This window comes from Bos taurus, chromosome 14, assembly GCF_002263795.3.
Source record: "Bos taurus isolate L1 Dominette 01449 registration number 42190680 breed Hereford chromosome 14, ARS-UCD2.0, whole genome shotgun sequence".
Classification (NCBI taxonomy): domain Eukaryota; kingdom Metazoa; phylum Chordata; class Mammalia; order Artiodactyla; family Bovidae; genus Bos; species Bos taurus.
The window spans coordinates 64,903,079-64,920,229 of NC_037341.1; the positions used below are offsets into that span (position 1 = coordinate 64,903,079).

The 17,151-nt window shown below is 36.7% G+C and overlaps 1 protein-coding gene across 25 annotated transcripts in view; it reads right to left on the reverse strand.

Annotated features, from left to right (window-relative positions):
- The window catches only part of VPS13B (vacuolar protein sorting 13 homolog B), an 806,276-nt gene that overhangs the window by 449,786 nt on the left and 339,339 nt on the right, over positions 1–17,151 (reverse strand). The window contains exon 22 of one of the 25 annotated variants that reach the window (XM_025001971.2): positions 9,211–9,245. The exons of the other annotated variants lie outside the window; for them this stretch is intronic. Coding sequence (XP_024857739.1) covers positions 9,226–9,245 — 20 coding nt within the window. The 3' untranslated portion in view covers positions 9,211–9,225. Of the gene's footprint in view, positions 1–9,210; positions 9,246–17,151 lie in introns of those variants that run through there. 25 annotated transcript variants of the gene reach the window in all.

Sequence of the window (17,151 nt, forward strand, 5' to 3'; positions counted from 1 at the left end):
GAAAGATGGGCTCGATAAAGGACAGAAATGGTATGACCTAACAGAAGCAGAAGATATTAAGAAGAGATGGCAAGAACACACAGAAGAACTGTACAAAAAAGATCTTCACAACCCAGATAATCACGATGGTGTGATCACTGACCTAGAGCCAGACATCCTGGAATGTGAAGTGGGCCTTAGAAAGTATCACTACTAACAAAGCTAGTGGAGGTGATAGAATTCCAGTTGAGCTATTCCAAATCCTGAAAGACGATGCTGTGAAAGTGCTGCACTCAATATGCCAGCAAATTTGGAAACGCAGCAGTGGTCACAGGACTGGAAAAGGTCCGTTTTCATTCCAATCCCAAAGAAAGGCAATACCAAAGAATGCTCAAACTACCACACAATTGCACTCATCTCACACACTAGTAAAGTAATGCTCAAAATTCTCCAAGCTAGGCTTCAGCAATATGTGAACCATGAACTTCCAGATGTTCAAGCTGGTTTTAGAAAAGGCAGAGGAACCAGAGATCAAATTGCCAACATCCGCTGGATCATGGAAAAAGAGCATTCCAGAAAAACATCTATTTCTGTTTCATTGACTATGCCAAAGCCTTTGACTGTGTGGATCACAATAAACTGTGGAAAATTCTGAAAGAGATGGGAATACCAGACCACCTGACCTGCCTCTTGAGAAATCTGTATGCAGGTCAGGAAGCAACAGTTAGAACTGGACGTGGAACAACAGACTGGTTCCAAATAGGAAAAGGAGTATGTCAAGGCTGTATATTGTCACCCTGCTTATTTAACTTATATGCAGAGTACATCATGAGAAACGCTGGATTGGAAGAAGCACAAGCTGGAATCAAGATTGCCGGGAGAAATATCAATAACCTCAGATATGCAGATGACACCACCTTTATGGCAGAAAGTGAAGAGGAACTCAAAAGCCTCTTGATGAAAGTGAAAGTGGAGAGTGAAAAAGTTGGCTTAAAGCTCAACATTCAGAAAACGAAGATCATGGCATCCGGTCCCATCACTTCATGGGAAATAGATGGGGAAACAGTGGAAACAGTGTCACAATTTATTTTTTTGGGCTCCAAAATCATTGCAGATGGTGACTGCAGCCATGAGATTAAAAGACGCTTACTCCTTGGAAGGAAAGTTCTGACCAACCTAGATAGCATATTCAAAAGCAGAGACATTACTTTGCCAACAAAGGTTCATCTAATCAAGGCTATGGTTTTTCCTGTGATCATGTATGGATGTGAGAGTTGGACTATGAAGAAGGCTGAGTGCCGAAGAATTGATGCTTTTGAACTGCGGTGTTGGAGAAGACTCTTGACAGTCCCTTGGACTGCAAGGAGATCCAACCAGTCCATTCTGAAGGAGATCAGCCCTGGGATTTCTTTGGAGGGAATGATGCTGAAGCTGAAACTCCAGTACTTTGGCCACCTCATGCAAAGAGTTGACTCACTGGAAAAGACTCTGATGCTGGGAGGGATTGCGGGCAGGAGTAGAAGGGGACGACAGAGGATGAGATGGCTGGATGGCATCACTGACTCGATGGACGCTGAGTCTGAATGAAATCCCGGAGTTAGTGATGGACAGAGAGGCCTGGCATGCTGCGATTCACGGGGTCGCAAAGAGTCGGACAGGACTGAGCTACTGAACTGAACTGAACTGATACATGTAATTGATAGGGTGCTATTTTAAATACTATAAAATAAATGACTCAGATCTTGGTTTTCAAGACTTTTACTAAGCTAAATTTGATAATCATTGAACAGTCTCCAAACTAAGTGCTACCACATCATCACTATGAGAATGACAAGTGCTATTATCTACTCATACTTTCCCTTTCCGCTCTATTTGGTTCACATATTTGCATTTATAGTAGATTCAAAGTATCTTAAGGGCATGGAACATAAACCTTTTATTCTCATGCTAATAATACCACAGCCTACCACAGTATACACATTCAGTTCAGTTCAGTCGCTCAGTCGTGTCCGACTCTTTGCAACCCCATGAATCGCATCACGCCAGGCCTCCCTGTCCATCACCAGCTCCCGAAGTTCACTCTGACTCACGTCCATCGAGTCAGTGATGCCATCCAGCCATCTCATCCTCTGTCGTCCCCTTCTCCTCCTGCCCCCAATCCCAAGAAACATTCAAAAATGTTTGTTAAAAAAAAAAAAAGAAGAGATCCATGGAGAGAGATCCATGGAGGTGGAGCATTCTAGGCAGATGGGAACAACACTGCAAAGCACCAAGATGGGAGTGTACTTAGGAATTTTCAAGAAACCATACAAAAGCAAGGATGGTTAGAACAAAGTAAAAATGACAGAAGCAAGAGACAAGGTCAGAGGTACCAATAGGGACCAAATCACACAGGGCTTACACAGGCCGTGGTAAGGAGGTTGGGTTTTATTTTGAGACAGGATATGACTCTAAACAGTCTTGAAATTAATGGACATATTTTGAGAGAAGTCTCTGGTTACTATGTAGAAAACGGTCTACATAAATATTAAAACAAGAAGACAGGTTGTGAGAGGTGGTAGTAGCAACAGAGCTAACAAGAATGGAGAATTTCTGTATTGTTTTCAAAGATACAGCCAACAAATTTACTGATGGATTATAACTACAATAAGAGAGAAAAGTAAAGCAAGGATAACTCCAAGGTTTTATATTTGATCAACTGGAAGAATGGCACTAGAGGGGAGAGGAAAAGGAAATATAGTTTTATACCTATCAGGCTAGGATTTCCATTACAAGTTCAAATGAAGATATCAAAGTGTCATATGGATAAATAACAAAAAATGGAAAAAATATGAACAAATAATTCTTACAAAACATAATTTGGCCAAAAAACTTACTAAGATATGATCAACTTTCCTAATAATAAAATAAAAATTAAGCCAACAATCAGATATTCTTTTCAACTGTCATGTCGGCAAACATTTTAAACAGTTAATTTGTATTTTTAAAAACATCTGACATCATTAAAGCCCTTTGTTAGAATGTTTCATATACTGGGACTATAAGGATAGCCTGCAGAGTGAAATTACAAGACAGGATATTTAAACATGCAAGTTTTTCTACAAACTAATTCCATTTCTAAAAACCTATGCTACAGAAATACTAAAACATATGACATGTGAGATTCAATCAATAATTTGAAAAATGTTTAGTATCAGCAGTATTATTTGAAATAGTGAAAAAAAGGGAGAGAAGGAAGGAGGAGAAAGGAGAGGAAGAAAATGCTAAGCAATTAATATCCATCAAAAAAGATATGGTTAAATTAACTTTGAAATACTTGTGATAGGATTGTATTTCAATCATTTAAAAAGAGGAACAGTTCAACATATGACAGAAATCATATTTTTGATACACTGTGATGTGAAAATATATGTATTTCTGTAGAAGAATCCACATGTTTTTAAAACAGTATGTGAGGTTGAGCCTGTGTTTATCTCATTAACACATAGTTATAGACAGGTAAAATACAAACCCTTCACAGAGGTTACCTTTGAAGACAGTAAAATGGAATTGTATGAGGGGTTGGAGGGGAGGAGGTTTTTAACTTTTTACTGTATATTTCAGAATTAATATTTTACAACAGCAAGTCACGTCTGACTCTTTGTGACCCAGACTGTAGCCTGCCAGGCTCCTCTGTTAATGAGATTCTCCAGGCAAGAATACTGGAGTGGGTTGCCATGCCCTCCTCCAGGGGATCTTCCCAACCCAGGGTCAGAACCGAGGTCTCTTGCATTGCGGGTGGATTCTTTACCATCTAAGCCATAAGGGAAGCCCAAGAATGCTAGAGTGGGTAACCTAACCCTTCCCCAGGGATCTTCCCAACCCAGGAATTAAACTGGGGTCCTCCCCCATGTCAAGTGGATTCTTTAGCACCTGAGTTACCAGGGAAGCCCCATTTTAAAATAAAACACACCTTAATTTACTTTCCACTCACCTGGACCTTATAGTTATTCTTATATCTTAGCAGGTATGAGAAGAATATGGCAACATAAACTTATTGTAGAACTCTGCCGATTTAAATAACTAAATTAAATGTAGACCAACCATATGCATGCACACAGATGCTACAGAAGCTTTACTCATAACTATCAAAACCTGGAAGCAACCAAGATGTCCTTTAGAAGGTGAGCTGCCAGATAAACTGTGGTACACTTAGAAAATGGATTATTATTCATTAATAGAAATGAGCAAAAAAAACACATGGAGTAAATTTAAATACATATTTCTAAGTGAAAGAGGCCCATCTGAAAAGGCTACGTACTGAATGCTTCCAACTATGTGACAATCTGGAAAAAGCATAACTATGGAGATAATAAAAAGATTAGCAGAGAAGTTAAGGAGAGAAGAGCAATAGGCAGAGCAAAGAGAATTTTTGGGGCATTGAAACTACTCTGCATATCACTATATTGGAGTGTGTATGTTGTTATATACATTTGTTCAAACAGAAGAATATATTACACCATGAGTGATCCCTATTGAGAAATAAGGACTTTGGATGATAATGATGGATCAGTATAAATCCATCAAGTATAACAACATACCACTTTGGTGGGGTTTTTGATAATGAGGAAGACTACACACGTGTGGGGCAGTAGATACGTGAGAAATCTCTGAACCTTCCCCTCAATTTAAATGCAAGCCTAAAACTGCTCTAAGAAAATAAATTCTAAAAATATAAATAATTTTTTAAAATGCAGGCCAAATTTTAAAACTCCTTGAAACCATGGATACCAAAGGTTTCCACAAAAGCTGCTTACGGTCAAATTTTAAAAATCTACTGATAGAGAATATTAGTGTTGTATAAATAATGTTATTACAATTTGAAAATAAAACCATCTAATAAATGTTAATATTATCAAGCAGACTGGACACCATTACCTGACTGTTAAGTGATAGATATTTCAAGTCACTACACACCAAAAGCTGTATTTGCTGATATTATGATTTAAGAAATTATACGAGGTGCTGAAATCTCTATGTGGCTTAAAAGTGTTTCCAAAAAGCTATGAAAAATATAATCAGTTTAAAAAATCTCTTTAAGTAGACTGACCTGGCTATTAGAAGTATAAAAGCACCTATTTTAGATACACTAATTTTCAATCCATCATATTCATATTATCAAAAGACAATAGAATAGGAAGACAAGCTTGTATTTTCAAAAGATAATTTTTTTTGTAATTATGTACATTTTACAGGTAGCACAGTTATACTCTATAAAACTGCCAATTTTGAACCATACTTTAACCAAAATGTCTGTAACATCTACTACATGCTGGGGACTAATCTAATGTCAGAAGTTAATGATAAGTACATCTAAAGTCAAGAATACTACTCATGTTAAATGCTGCATTGTGTAACAAGAAGTTCATTAAATTACTTTAAATATAGAGAATAGTAATTAAAAATTAACTGATATAAGACAAGATACAGAAGATATAGAAAAAACTTGAAGATTACCAGATCTGAAACAAAGTGACTTTCCTTTTTTAATCACAATAAACATATTGTTTTAGTTCTACCTTAAACATCATTTCCTGAGAAACAGTCACTGAATTCTCCAAATTAGATTTGGCCCTTTCTTTATAATCTCATAGAATTCTGACATAATTCTGTATTTTTAATTCTTCATGGTATAATGCAAAAGTCTGAATATTTGTTTCTCCAAAGGAAGCAGAAGAGCACAGTAATACTGTACAACAATTAAATGCAGTGGTTAATAGTTGGACTTCAAAGATACATTCTGCCTGCCCCTCCCCCACTACTCTTACTCTTTCAATGAGAAATGATCTTTATGTACGTATTTATTAATCTAACACCACCTAGATAAAATTGGCTGAAAAAGCATAAAGCTTGAAACTCCAAGCCGCAGAAGTAAATGTCTATATTTTTTTGCCTCTGTATATCACTCAATGATTTACATCAGAACATCCTTTTACCTTCTCATGGCTGAACTGGAACCTGGTAACAATTACTTAAAGTCAGTATGTCAAAAACCTCCGTTCTTATTTTGAGGATTTAAATAATGGTGTCAATGGCTAAACGGTAACTCTGAGCATCCTATAGTATATCTAGAACAATGGCACAAAATAATGACATTTGATACCAAATGGTTTATGTTCCTGAAGTTCAAGATTCTCATCATAACAAGGTTACTTAGTGATACCAAGGAATCAAAAAACATTTGTTCAATGACGGTAGAATTCAGCTCTCAGAGTAAAGTGTTCCTCAGAATTAAGTCGTTTCTGTTTCAAACTTCTATCATCTGTTGCATAAGAGTCTTAGAGAGGTCCTGTAACAAAAGTTGGCCAACTTTGGTTTTTGGTCGATAAGGAAGGAGGACTTCTAATGGGAAATTAAGAAAAAAAAATTCCTATAGCAATTTTTCCTTTAAACATAAGACTTCTAACCACCAATTTATATAATTATGTACTTTATTCAGTAAAATGCAATTCACTTTTCATAGTGCTAAAACCAAGACAATATTCATTTCATTGCAAGGACAATCCATGTTTCCTATATTCATTTCATGTAGCACCATGAAATAATAAGAATGTCTTGCTCAGTAAGCATTAGTTGAAATCAATCATTAATATTTTAAAAAGAGAAAAAAATCATATGTGTATCTTCTTTAAATAAATCTTTCCCTAGTAGTGTAGTGACATTGTTTTTAAAAAGTACCTTTGTGTAAGGTACATATTTATGATTTATAGTTTCATTTAAGTTTTAAATATTCACCAAGAAAAAAAACTGTGTCAATCTTTAGTTTCCCCTTTATGTTATTGGGAAATCAAGTTGTTCAGTCATGTATTTACTCTTAATTTTACTGGCCCAAGTCCTTAAAATGGCTCATAAATTCCTACAGGATCAGGATCCCCACTGTCCTTTTCACTTCCCCTTCAATCCCTCTTCCCAGGACTTTCTGCTTCAGATTGTCCTCCTTGCTATTTCTTGAAGGCAAGACTACTGGAAAAACATACTGGATTGAAGAACACAGCAGAAGAGGAATCATACCACTTGACTCTCAATCCCCCAATTTCTTAATCTGAAGAAGATCTCATAAGGATTTAGGGAATCACAACACAACAAAAATAAAAGCAGATTTGTGTATCTTCTTATATTGCTATTCTTCCATTCCACTGGTATGGCTTAGAAAACACTTGAAAATGCGATAGAGGAAACTGCTATCCCCTTCCAAGACTTATGAGCTATGGAAAGTTGCTTAGTTCAATTCAATAAGCATTACTGAGTGCCTAGTTTTGCAAGGACCTTCAGAAACAAAGATAAAGATAAATAAAAGATGGAGATTATGTCTTTGAGGAGTTTACAGTGGAAAGACAGAAATGAATGAATAACAAATTTACTAAATGGATAGGTAGGCACAGACCTATTTTAGAAAATTTTATCATTATGTGGAGAAGGAAATGGCAACCCACTCCAGTATTCTTACTTGGAGAGTTCCATGGACAGGAGCCTGGCAGGCTACAGTCCATGGGGTCACAGAGTCAGACACAACTTAGTGACTGAGCCTGCACCACAAACGCATAGCTACAGAAAAGAATTGTTAACTCACTCATAATCCTAATAATGACTTTGATGTCACTGGAAAGAAATACACTTTTTGCAAAAGGTAAGAAAAATAAAAGCTGTTACCTCTCCCAAATATTTGAAAAATATCCCTGGGGAATGTGGAAACAAATTTGAAAAGTTACAGGATGTCAATTTAAATCAATAAAAGATGGAAGATAAATAAGGCTAAGGAATGTGATTATTAAGTCCCTAAATAAAAATAACTAAAGAAATAGAATTTATTCATTCATGAAGCCATTATTTACTCAGTTTGCTCAATGCCAGAAATAGCTGTTAGATTCTGGGAATACAAATGTGAGTAAGTCAAACACAGTATGATAAGCATTATGAGGACAGAAAAGAGGTACTAAGGTAGAGAAGCTTGGAAGAATGGCACAGACCTATTTTAGAAAGACTGAAAGGGAAAAGTTTCTTTATTGAGAAGACAACATTTAAATACAAACTTAATAGTTATGAAAACAGCAATAGAAGCAATAGAAACAGAACATGCAAAAGATCCCAGGCAAGAAAAAGCACGCAGTTTTTGAAGAAGTGAAAGATGATCGATGTAACGCAAAATGACAAAAGATGAAATGAAAGAAGCCTAGAGAGAGAGGATCAGGTCAGACTTTATCAGCCTCGGTAAGGAGTGTGGATTCTACCTTAAGTGCAACAGGAAGTCACAAAAGCATTTCCAGTAGGGAATAAAATGATCCAATTTAGATTTTTAATAAGATGACTCTTGCTGTCATCTAGACAACAGATGATAAAATAATCTGGAAATGACACTAGGGAGACTAATCAGGATACCCTTACATTATCCTATATAAGAATTATGCAATTCTGACTAGGGAAGCAGCATACAAACAGACTGAAACAAAAACACTAAGAATAATTTGGAGGCAGAACAGATAGAGCAAGGAGATACTAAAGATGAGTCCTGGGTTTCAGCCTTGAGCAACATGGTCAATGGTGGTAAGGGGAGGTACAGAGTTGGACAGATTTGATACAAGTTTGGCTTTAAGGACCTGTAAGATACCCAAACAGAGCTGTCCAGGGAACTGAACCTGAGACACCTTAAAAAAAAAAGAAGAAAATAGAAGAAAAGAAGCAATAAAGCAAGTTAGTTAAAACAAATGTAAAATAGAAAGATCATCAGTATGAAATAAATGTTATTATATAGACATAAATGGAAATATTGGGTTTTAAGTCAGCTGTAGAATGATTATCATCAAATAAACAAGAAAAAATAAAACTACATTGCAGTGTCAAAACCTAATGAATAAAATAAGCTTCACTTTGCTTGAAGTCTATACCTTTCCTCTTAAAATGCAAACATAAAAGATGTGATCGTATGTTTTATCTGAATTGCATTTTACCATACACATATACAGAACTTTCACATATCTTACTTAAGACTTAAAACTGTGAGATAGTTGGGTACACTTATTACCATATTATAAATGAATAAATTGCGGCTATCTGAGGTTAGCTTAACATGGGAGGGGAACTGGGTTAAAACCGTTTATTTTTGCCACTAATCTACTGGTTTTCCTACTATACCTTCATAATTCTTGATCTATATTGCACACTGATCATGGTTTTTGGCAACTCTATTTGGCAATGGCGTTTCCTGGTGGCTCAGCTGGTAAAGAATCTGCCTGCAATGAAGAAGACAATTCCTGGGTTGGGAAGATATGCTAGAGAAGGGATAGGCTACCCACTCCAGTATTCATGGGCTTCCCTGGGGGCTCAGCTGGCAAAGAATCCACCTGCAATGTGAAAGACCTGGGTTCGATCCCTGGGTTGGGAAGACTCCCTGGAGAAGGGAAAGGCTACCCACTCCAGTATTCTGGCCTGGAGAATTCCATGGACTGTACAGTCCATGGGGTTGCAAAGAGTTGGACATGACCGAATGACATTCACTCACTCACTGTTTGGCAATATAAAATTAAATAACCTAGAGAAAAAGTGACCTTTACGTAGTAATGTTATTTTAAAATTTCTGTAGTTTGGATAATATATAAACCTTTAAGCAACTTGCCATAAGAATGGCAATGATGCCTGAGACTTTTCTTTAAAATACAAACTACATTTGATACTATCACTCCTGAAAGCCCCTTGGGAAATAATGGCTTTTGGATTCTGCAAGGCAGCGTGACATGGCATGCAAAATTGCATCTCATGCCGAGCCAACCAGGAAAATATATGTCATCACTATGTGACATTCAGAATTTCATCTGGAAACTATAATCTTGTTCTGACTGCAAAAGAAGGGAAAAAAGACTGCATATAGAACAATTTGGTTGAATTTTTGCTGAATTCTTGCCAGTTTGTATAAAATATTAGAATAACTCATTTCCAAAGAAGACCATACATGTAAAAACCTTTCCATGTACTTAATATCACCATATATCCTCAAAGAACTTCAAAATTAGCTGACAAATTTTAAATTGTGTAATAATTCGAATTAATGAATCTGCTTAAAAACTGTTTATAATGATAGTTTCAAAATTAATAAATTCTGCAAGGTAGAACTTTATTTTCAAAACTATATATAACAGAACATCTCCTAATTCCTTTTCCCCATGTGAATAAACTATAGGTTGAGAAACAAAACAAATGAACACCTGCTATAAAGTTTGCAGTCTTATGCATCCCATGTCTTTCTCTTCTAAATTATTTTTCACCCTTCCCTCCATTCATGGATGCAATACCATCAAAATTCACTTACATTATTCCTATCAAAACAGAAACGCATAAATGTGATTTAGTCTAAATGTTATGCAATCAACATTTTGCGTTTTAAAACTACTGTGATTAAGCATAAAATGAAAAATTAGTAGATGTGAATTGAGATAGATGATTGTCTTTCAAAAATTATCCCCAGGAGCCATGTTTCTGCTATTCCTACATTTTCTGGTATCCATATCTCACACCCTTGAACACAGAGGTTGGACATTTGACCCAAGCTGGGCTGCCACTGGCCAAGTCATAATGACTAACCTCCTTGACCACAGTGATTGTCTAAGATGTGTGCACATGAGCCAAGAAAGCCCAAAGAAAACTGCTTCTGATATTTTTTCAACAGATTCTGGACCATATCACTGTCTCCTTGATCAGAATTAAGTATTTGACTCCAGAGGTACCACAGCCATGCTAGGTCAAATACACACACATACACATAGTAAGAGAGAGATAAATCAACATGAAAAGACAAGAATCCTCACGGTGTGGAACTGAATTCTAAGCCATTCCAAAGACAAGATTTGTATTGTATTTGTCTTTCTTACCATTTTGGTTATCAGAATTAATCGATTTCCCCCCTCCCCTTTTCTTATAACTTAAAATTACTTGAATACAGTTTTTCTCTCTTGCTATCAGAGAGTCCTTCCTAATTTAGAAATGTAAATTCCTTCTCCAGTAAGGGAATGTCCTATCAGTTAGGAGAAAATGAGGCAATGTTAGTAGTTGTACCTGAACAGACCTTGTAGTAACATTACATAGCCTACATAGGCTGCAAAGTGCTACAACATGATTTAAACATACCATTGGGCTTACTTCCTCAAGAACTATTCACCTTCATGCCCAGCCTAGCTTATCTGGCTCTCACTTCTTCCATTTCCACATTTACTGGTCATTATACCAATGACTTTCTGCCTAAGCTGCATGTTTGTGGAGATGTTACTGATTTTTTTTTATTCCTTTAATCACTTCTCCATCCCAGAATTCTTGAACTATATTACCCAATAATTTGTTTAGTTTAATTTGGCTCCTTGGGACCCTCCCACCTGGACCACATATGATGGACTCTCTCTGTTTTGTGTTTTGGATCCCAATACAGCAGTGTCCCCAAATGTGATGCATAAAACTACAAGACCATCTACTGAGCTACAGGGGATGTATATGAGAATACTCACTCATACTTACTTTTATTCAAAAGTAAGGACATGCACTTAATATTTAGTAAAGTGGAAAAACACTGTGTATCTTTCCCATGACAGAAGAAAGCACGTTAACACTACATTGAATACACTGAAGGAAGAGAAGACATTCAGTAACGGGAAGGAACTGGTACTCTTCTGTTTCGGTTAACTGATGCATATTACAATTTACATACACACATTTAATCAAATTGACAAATTTTAGTATCTACACTTAGTGAAATTAAATTATCTACTTTATCTACTATAAATTATTCCTCACAATTTGGGTACTTTTAAAAGATTCCTGTAAAACACAAAGGGCCAAACATATGAGTTAAAGATACCACTAACAAAAAAATAACAAATAAAGATGCCACTAACTTATTTAAAAGAATAAGGCAACATCTTTCCACTAATTTAGAAGAATATCTTATTTATACAAGCAAGACAGAAATGTACTAGACCTTTTTAAAATGGATGAGAATGAAAAATAAGTATCCTGAGTACATCATTAAAGACATTTCCAGTCTCAGGTCAACGAATCTCAGTGAGGCAGCTTTTCAGTTATGTCAGCCACTAAAATTAACTACTGAAATAAACTGAATTAAGAATTAAATCTTTAAGTTGTTATAATAATGAAATATTAAACTATTTTTTCAATGAAGCATAATATTACTCTGACAACAATATTATTGATGTATTACTAAAATTCTATCAAATAAGATTCAAATGTTAAAATTACAATTATCTTACATGTTCTATGTTAATATAGTGTTAAACATATTTAATGCATGAATCAATAAATGATACACTATGAATGCTTCCCTGAGATTTTTACTGATAGGAAAGTACTAAGAAAAAAGTTTGAAGGTTAATACTCTAAAGATAAACTATTTTCAAAGAGTTCGTGTTCTCTGTACTTGTTTTAACTCATTCTCTTACTACTGAAATCAAAATGTGAGCCTATATCAGTTGTGTTCAAGGAAACTAAAAATAATAGTTTTGTTAGTTTTCTCTACTTTATTCTGTTTTGTCCCACACTTGGGTTAGGACATTTAAAAGGCAAAGGAGTAAGGTAGTGAGGACAATAATTAGTGAGTTAGTGAGTAAACTAACTCCAATATGATGGAGAATGTAAAAGTACTTTCTCAATATTTAAATGATTTGCCATCTATCTTCTCTGGAAAGTGGCACTGAAATATATACAATGCCGTGTATAGAACAGATATCTAGTGGGAAGTTCCTGTATAACACAGGGAGCTAAACCAGGTCCTCTGCAACAACCTAGAGGGGTGAGACAGGTGTGGAGGGCAGAACGGAAGGTCAAGGGTGGGGGGACCTATGTATATTTATGGCTGATTCACATTGTTGTATAGCAGAAACTAATACAACATTGTAAAGGATAATTCCTTTACAATGGAATTGTAAATGGAATGTACAATGGAATGAATTGTACAATGGAATTATCCTCCAATTAAAAAGAAATTTTTAAAAAGCTATCTCCTCTGACAAAATTCACTGAAGTCTACATTCTACTTTCAAAGTAAAAATAAGAGTGAAACTTGGACATATTAAAAGACATAATACATCAATTTCCTCTTACTGTCTCAGAAAACTTAAAAACAACAAAAAAGGAGGTAAGGAAACAAGTATTTTTTTACATTAAATATGAAATGATGACTGGTCTAATCCTTGAGAACTGAGGTTTCAAGAAGAAAAGACATTACGAGCATGCTATACAAACCGTAGTACTGCTGCTTCTGCTAAGTCGCTTCAGTCGTGTCGGATTCTGTGCGACCCCATAGACGGCAGCCCACCAGGCTCGGCCATCCCTGGGATTCTCCAGGCAGGAACACTGGAATGGGTTGCAATTTCCTTCTCCAATGCATGAAAGCGAAAAGTGAAAGTGAAGTCGCTCAGTCGTGTCTGACTCTTTGCGACCCCATGGACTGCAGCCTACCAGGCTCCTCCATCCACTGGAGTACTGGAGTGGGGTGCCACTGCCTTCTCCAAAACCGTAGTACATTTACATATAAAAATTAATAAACCTAGATGTTTAACAAACTTAACACATTCTTGAAATGAATCAGCAAACATTAGAAGCATTCTTCTGGACACATCAGATCAGTCACTCAGTCGTGTCTGACTCTCTGCGACCCAATGAATAGCAGCACGCCAGGCCTCCCTGTCCATCACCAACTCCCGGAGTTCACCCAGAATCACGTCCCTCGAGTCAGTGATGCCATCCAGCCATCTCATCCTCTGTCGTCCCCTTCTACTCCTGCCCCCAAGCCCTCCCAGCATCAGAGTCTTTTCCAATGAGTCAACTCTTTGCATGAGGTGGCCAAAATACTGGAGTTTCAGCTTCAGCATCATTACTTCCAAAGAAATCCCAGGCCTGATCTCCTTCAGAATGGACTGGTTGGATCTCCTTGCAGTCCAAGGGACTGTCAAGAGTCTTCTCCAACACCGCAGTTCAAAAGCATCAATTCTTCAGCGCTCAGCCTTCTTCACAGTCCAACTCTCACATCCATACATGACCAAAAGAAACACCATAGCCTTGACTAGATGGACCTTTGTTGGCAAAGTAATGTCTCTGCTTTTGAATATGCTATCTAGGTTGGTCATAACTTTCCTTCCAAGGAGTAAGTGTCTTTTAATTTCATGGCTGCAGTCACCATCTGCAGTGATTTTGGAGCCCAGAAAAATAAAGTCTGACACTGTTTCCACCGTTTCCCCATCTATTTCCCATGAAGTGATGGGACCGGAGGCCATGATCTTCATTTTCTGAATGTTGAGCTTTAAGTCAACTTTTTCACTCTCCACTTTCACTTTCATCAAGAGGCTTTTGAGTTCCTCTTCACTTTCTGCCATAAAGGTGGTGTCATCTGCATATCTGAGGTTATTGATATTTCTCCCGGCAATCTTTGACTCCAGCTTGTGCTTCTTCCAGTCCAGCGTTTCTCATGATGTACTCTGCATATAAATTAAATAAACAGGGTGACAATATACAGCCTTGACATACTCCTTTTCCTATTTGGAACCAGTCTGTTGTTCCATGTCCAGTTCTAACTGTTGCTTCCTGACCTGCATACAAATTTCTCAAGAGGCAGATCAAGTGGTCTGGTATTGCCATCTTTTTCAGAATTTTCCACAGTTTATTGTGATCCACACAGTCAAAGGCTTTGGCATAGTCAATAAAGCAGAAATAGATGTTTTTCTGGAACGCTCTTGCTCTTTCCATGATCCAGCAGATGTTGGCAATTTGATCTCTGCTTACTCTTCCTTTTCCAAAACCAGCTTGAACATCAGGAAGTTCATGGTTCGCATATTGCTGAAGCCTGGCTTGGAGAATTTTGAGCATGACTTTACTAGCGTGTGAGATGAGTGCAATTGTGCGGTAGTTTGAGCATTCTTTGGCATTGCCTTTCTTTGGGATTGGAATGAAAACGGACCTTTTCCAGTCCTGTGGCCACTGCTGAGTTTTCCAAATTTGTTGGCATATTGAGGGCAGCACTTTCACAGCATCGTCTTTCAGGATTTGGAATAGCTCAACTGGAATTCTATCACCTCCACTAGCTTTGTTCGTAGTGATGCTTTCTAAGGCCCAATTGACTTCACATTCCAGGATGTCTGACTCTAGGTCAGTGATCACACCATTGTGATTATCTGGGTTGTGAAGATCTTTTTTGTACAGTTCTTCTGTGTATTCTTGCCAGCTCTTCTTAATATCTTCTGCTTCTGTTAGGTCCATACCATTTCTGTCCTTTATCGAGCCCATCTTTCCATGAAATGTCCCCTTGGTATCTCTGATTTTCTTGAAGAGATCTCTAGTCTTTCCCATTCTGTGGTTTTCCTCAACTTCTTTGCATTGTTCGCTGAGGAAGGCTTTCTTATCTCTTCTTGCCATTCTTTGGAACTCTGCATTCAGATGCTTATATCTTTCCTTTTCTCCTTTGCTTTTTGCTTCTCTTCTTTTCACAGCTATTTGTAAGGCCTCCCCAGACAGCCATTTTGCTTTTTTGCATTTCTTTTCCATGGGGATGGTCTTGATCCCTGTCTCCTGTACAATGTCACGAACCTCATTCCATAGTTCATCAGGCACTCTTATCAGATCTAGGCCCTTCAATCTATTTCTCACTTCCAGTGTATAATCATAAGGGATTTGATTTAGGTCATACCTGAATAGTCTAGTGGTTCTCTCTACTTTCTTCAATTTAAGTCTGAATTTGGCAATAAGGAGTTCATGGTCTGAACCACAGTCAGCTCTTGTCTTGTTTTTGCTGACTGTATAGAGCTTCTCCATCTTTAGCTGCAAAGAATATAATCAATCTGATTTCGGTGTTGACCATCTGGTGATGTCATGTATAGAGTCTTCTCTTGTGTTGTTGCAAGAGGGTGTTTGTATGACCAGTGCATTTTCTTGGCAAAACTCTATTAGTCTTTGCCCTGCTTCATTCCGTATTCCAAGGCCAAATTTGCCTGTTTTCCAGGTGTTTCTTGACTTCCTACTTAGGGCACACTAAAAAATGTATAAATTACATTTTTTAACAGAGCCTATGATTTACATGAGGGCTCCTCATATGAACACTTGCAATGCCAGAAATTCAGGTATGCATTCGTGCCAAGTGAGTAGTGCAATTATCAGACATATCCATAAAAGATCATCATCAAGTGATCAAGGGACGTTCATGAAACATAAAAATCAAATGTTAAAAATCTAGTCTATAGTTAGAGCCATCTGGACGATGGCTAAAATACCATATGATCATCTGACAACTATTGGAATCCTTTAGCAAAGTAAGCTTACAAATTGTCTCATTATAAATTACTGCCCAGAATAGCACAGAATAGTTTATTACCCAAGGTAGCACAGAAACAACATATGAGTTAATGTGAATATTAAGTAGAATTTTAAAATCTACACACTGCTAATATTTTCCCCACGAATTTCAGTTTTACAAATAAATTCTCTTACAAAGTAAAAAAGGGAAAATAGCACTTTAATAAATGTATATTTCATTAAGTTCTCTGATTACTTTTTGAATAATATTTTTATTTTATTTTAAACATACTTCATTAGATAAACTTCATTTTATTTTAAACCTTTCTCTATTCTACAAGAGGAAAATGTTTGAGATCTACATTTTACTCCTGAGACAATAAAATCAATTACACATTATGCATTAGTGTGTATTCTCACACTTTAGTATTTTCCTATGAAACTAAATATCTAATTAATCACAAAGGAACAGAATTTTATGCTGAATGACATGATTAAAGTCAGCAACTTCTAATATACATAAATCCACAAAAATATATTTCTTGTACTTGAATACTAATTCCACACTATAATTAGGAACATATCTGCTCAACATTCAAGCTTAATCATATTAAGGATGACTTAAGGAAATGGCAACCCACTCCATTACTCCTGCCTAAAAAATCCCATGGACAGAGGAGCTTGGTGCAGGCTACTGTCCATAGGGTTGCAAAGCGTCAGGCACGACTGAGCGACTTCACTTCACTTAAGCAGATTTAGATGAATAACTATATTGGTGTGCCCCATTTTACTTACATTCAAAAATTATTACAAAATTAGAATCCAGAGTATATCAGCACCTTCAGGAGCACCTAGTAT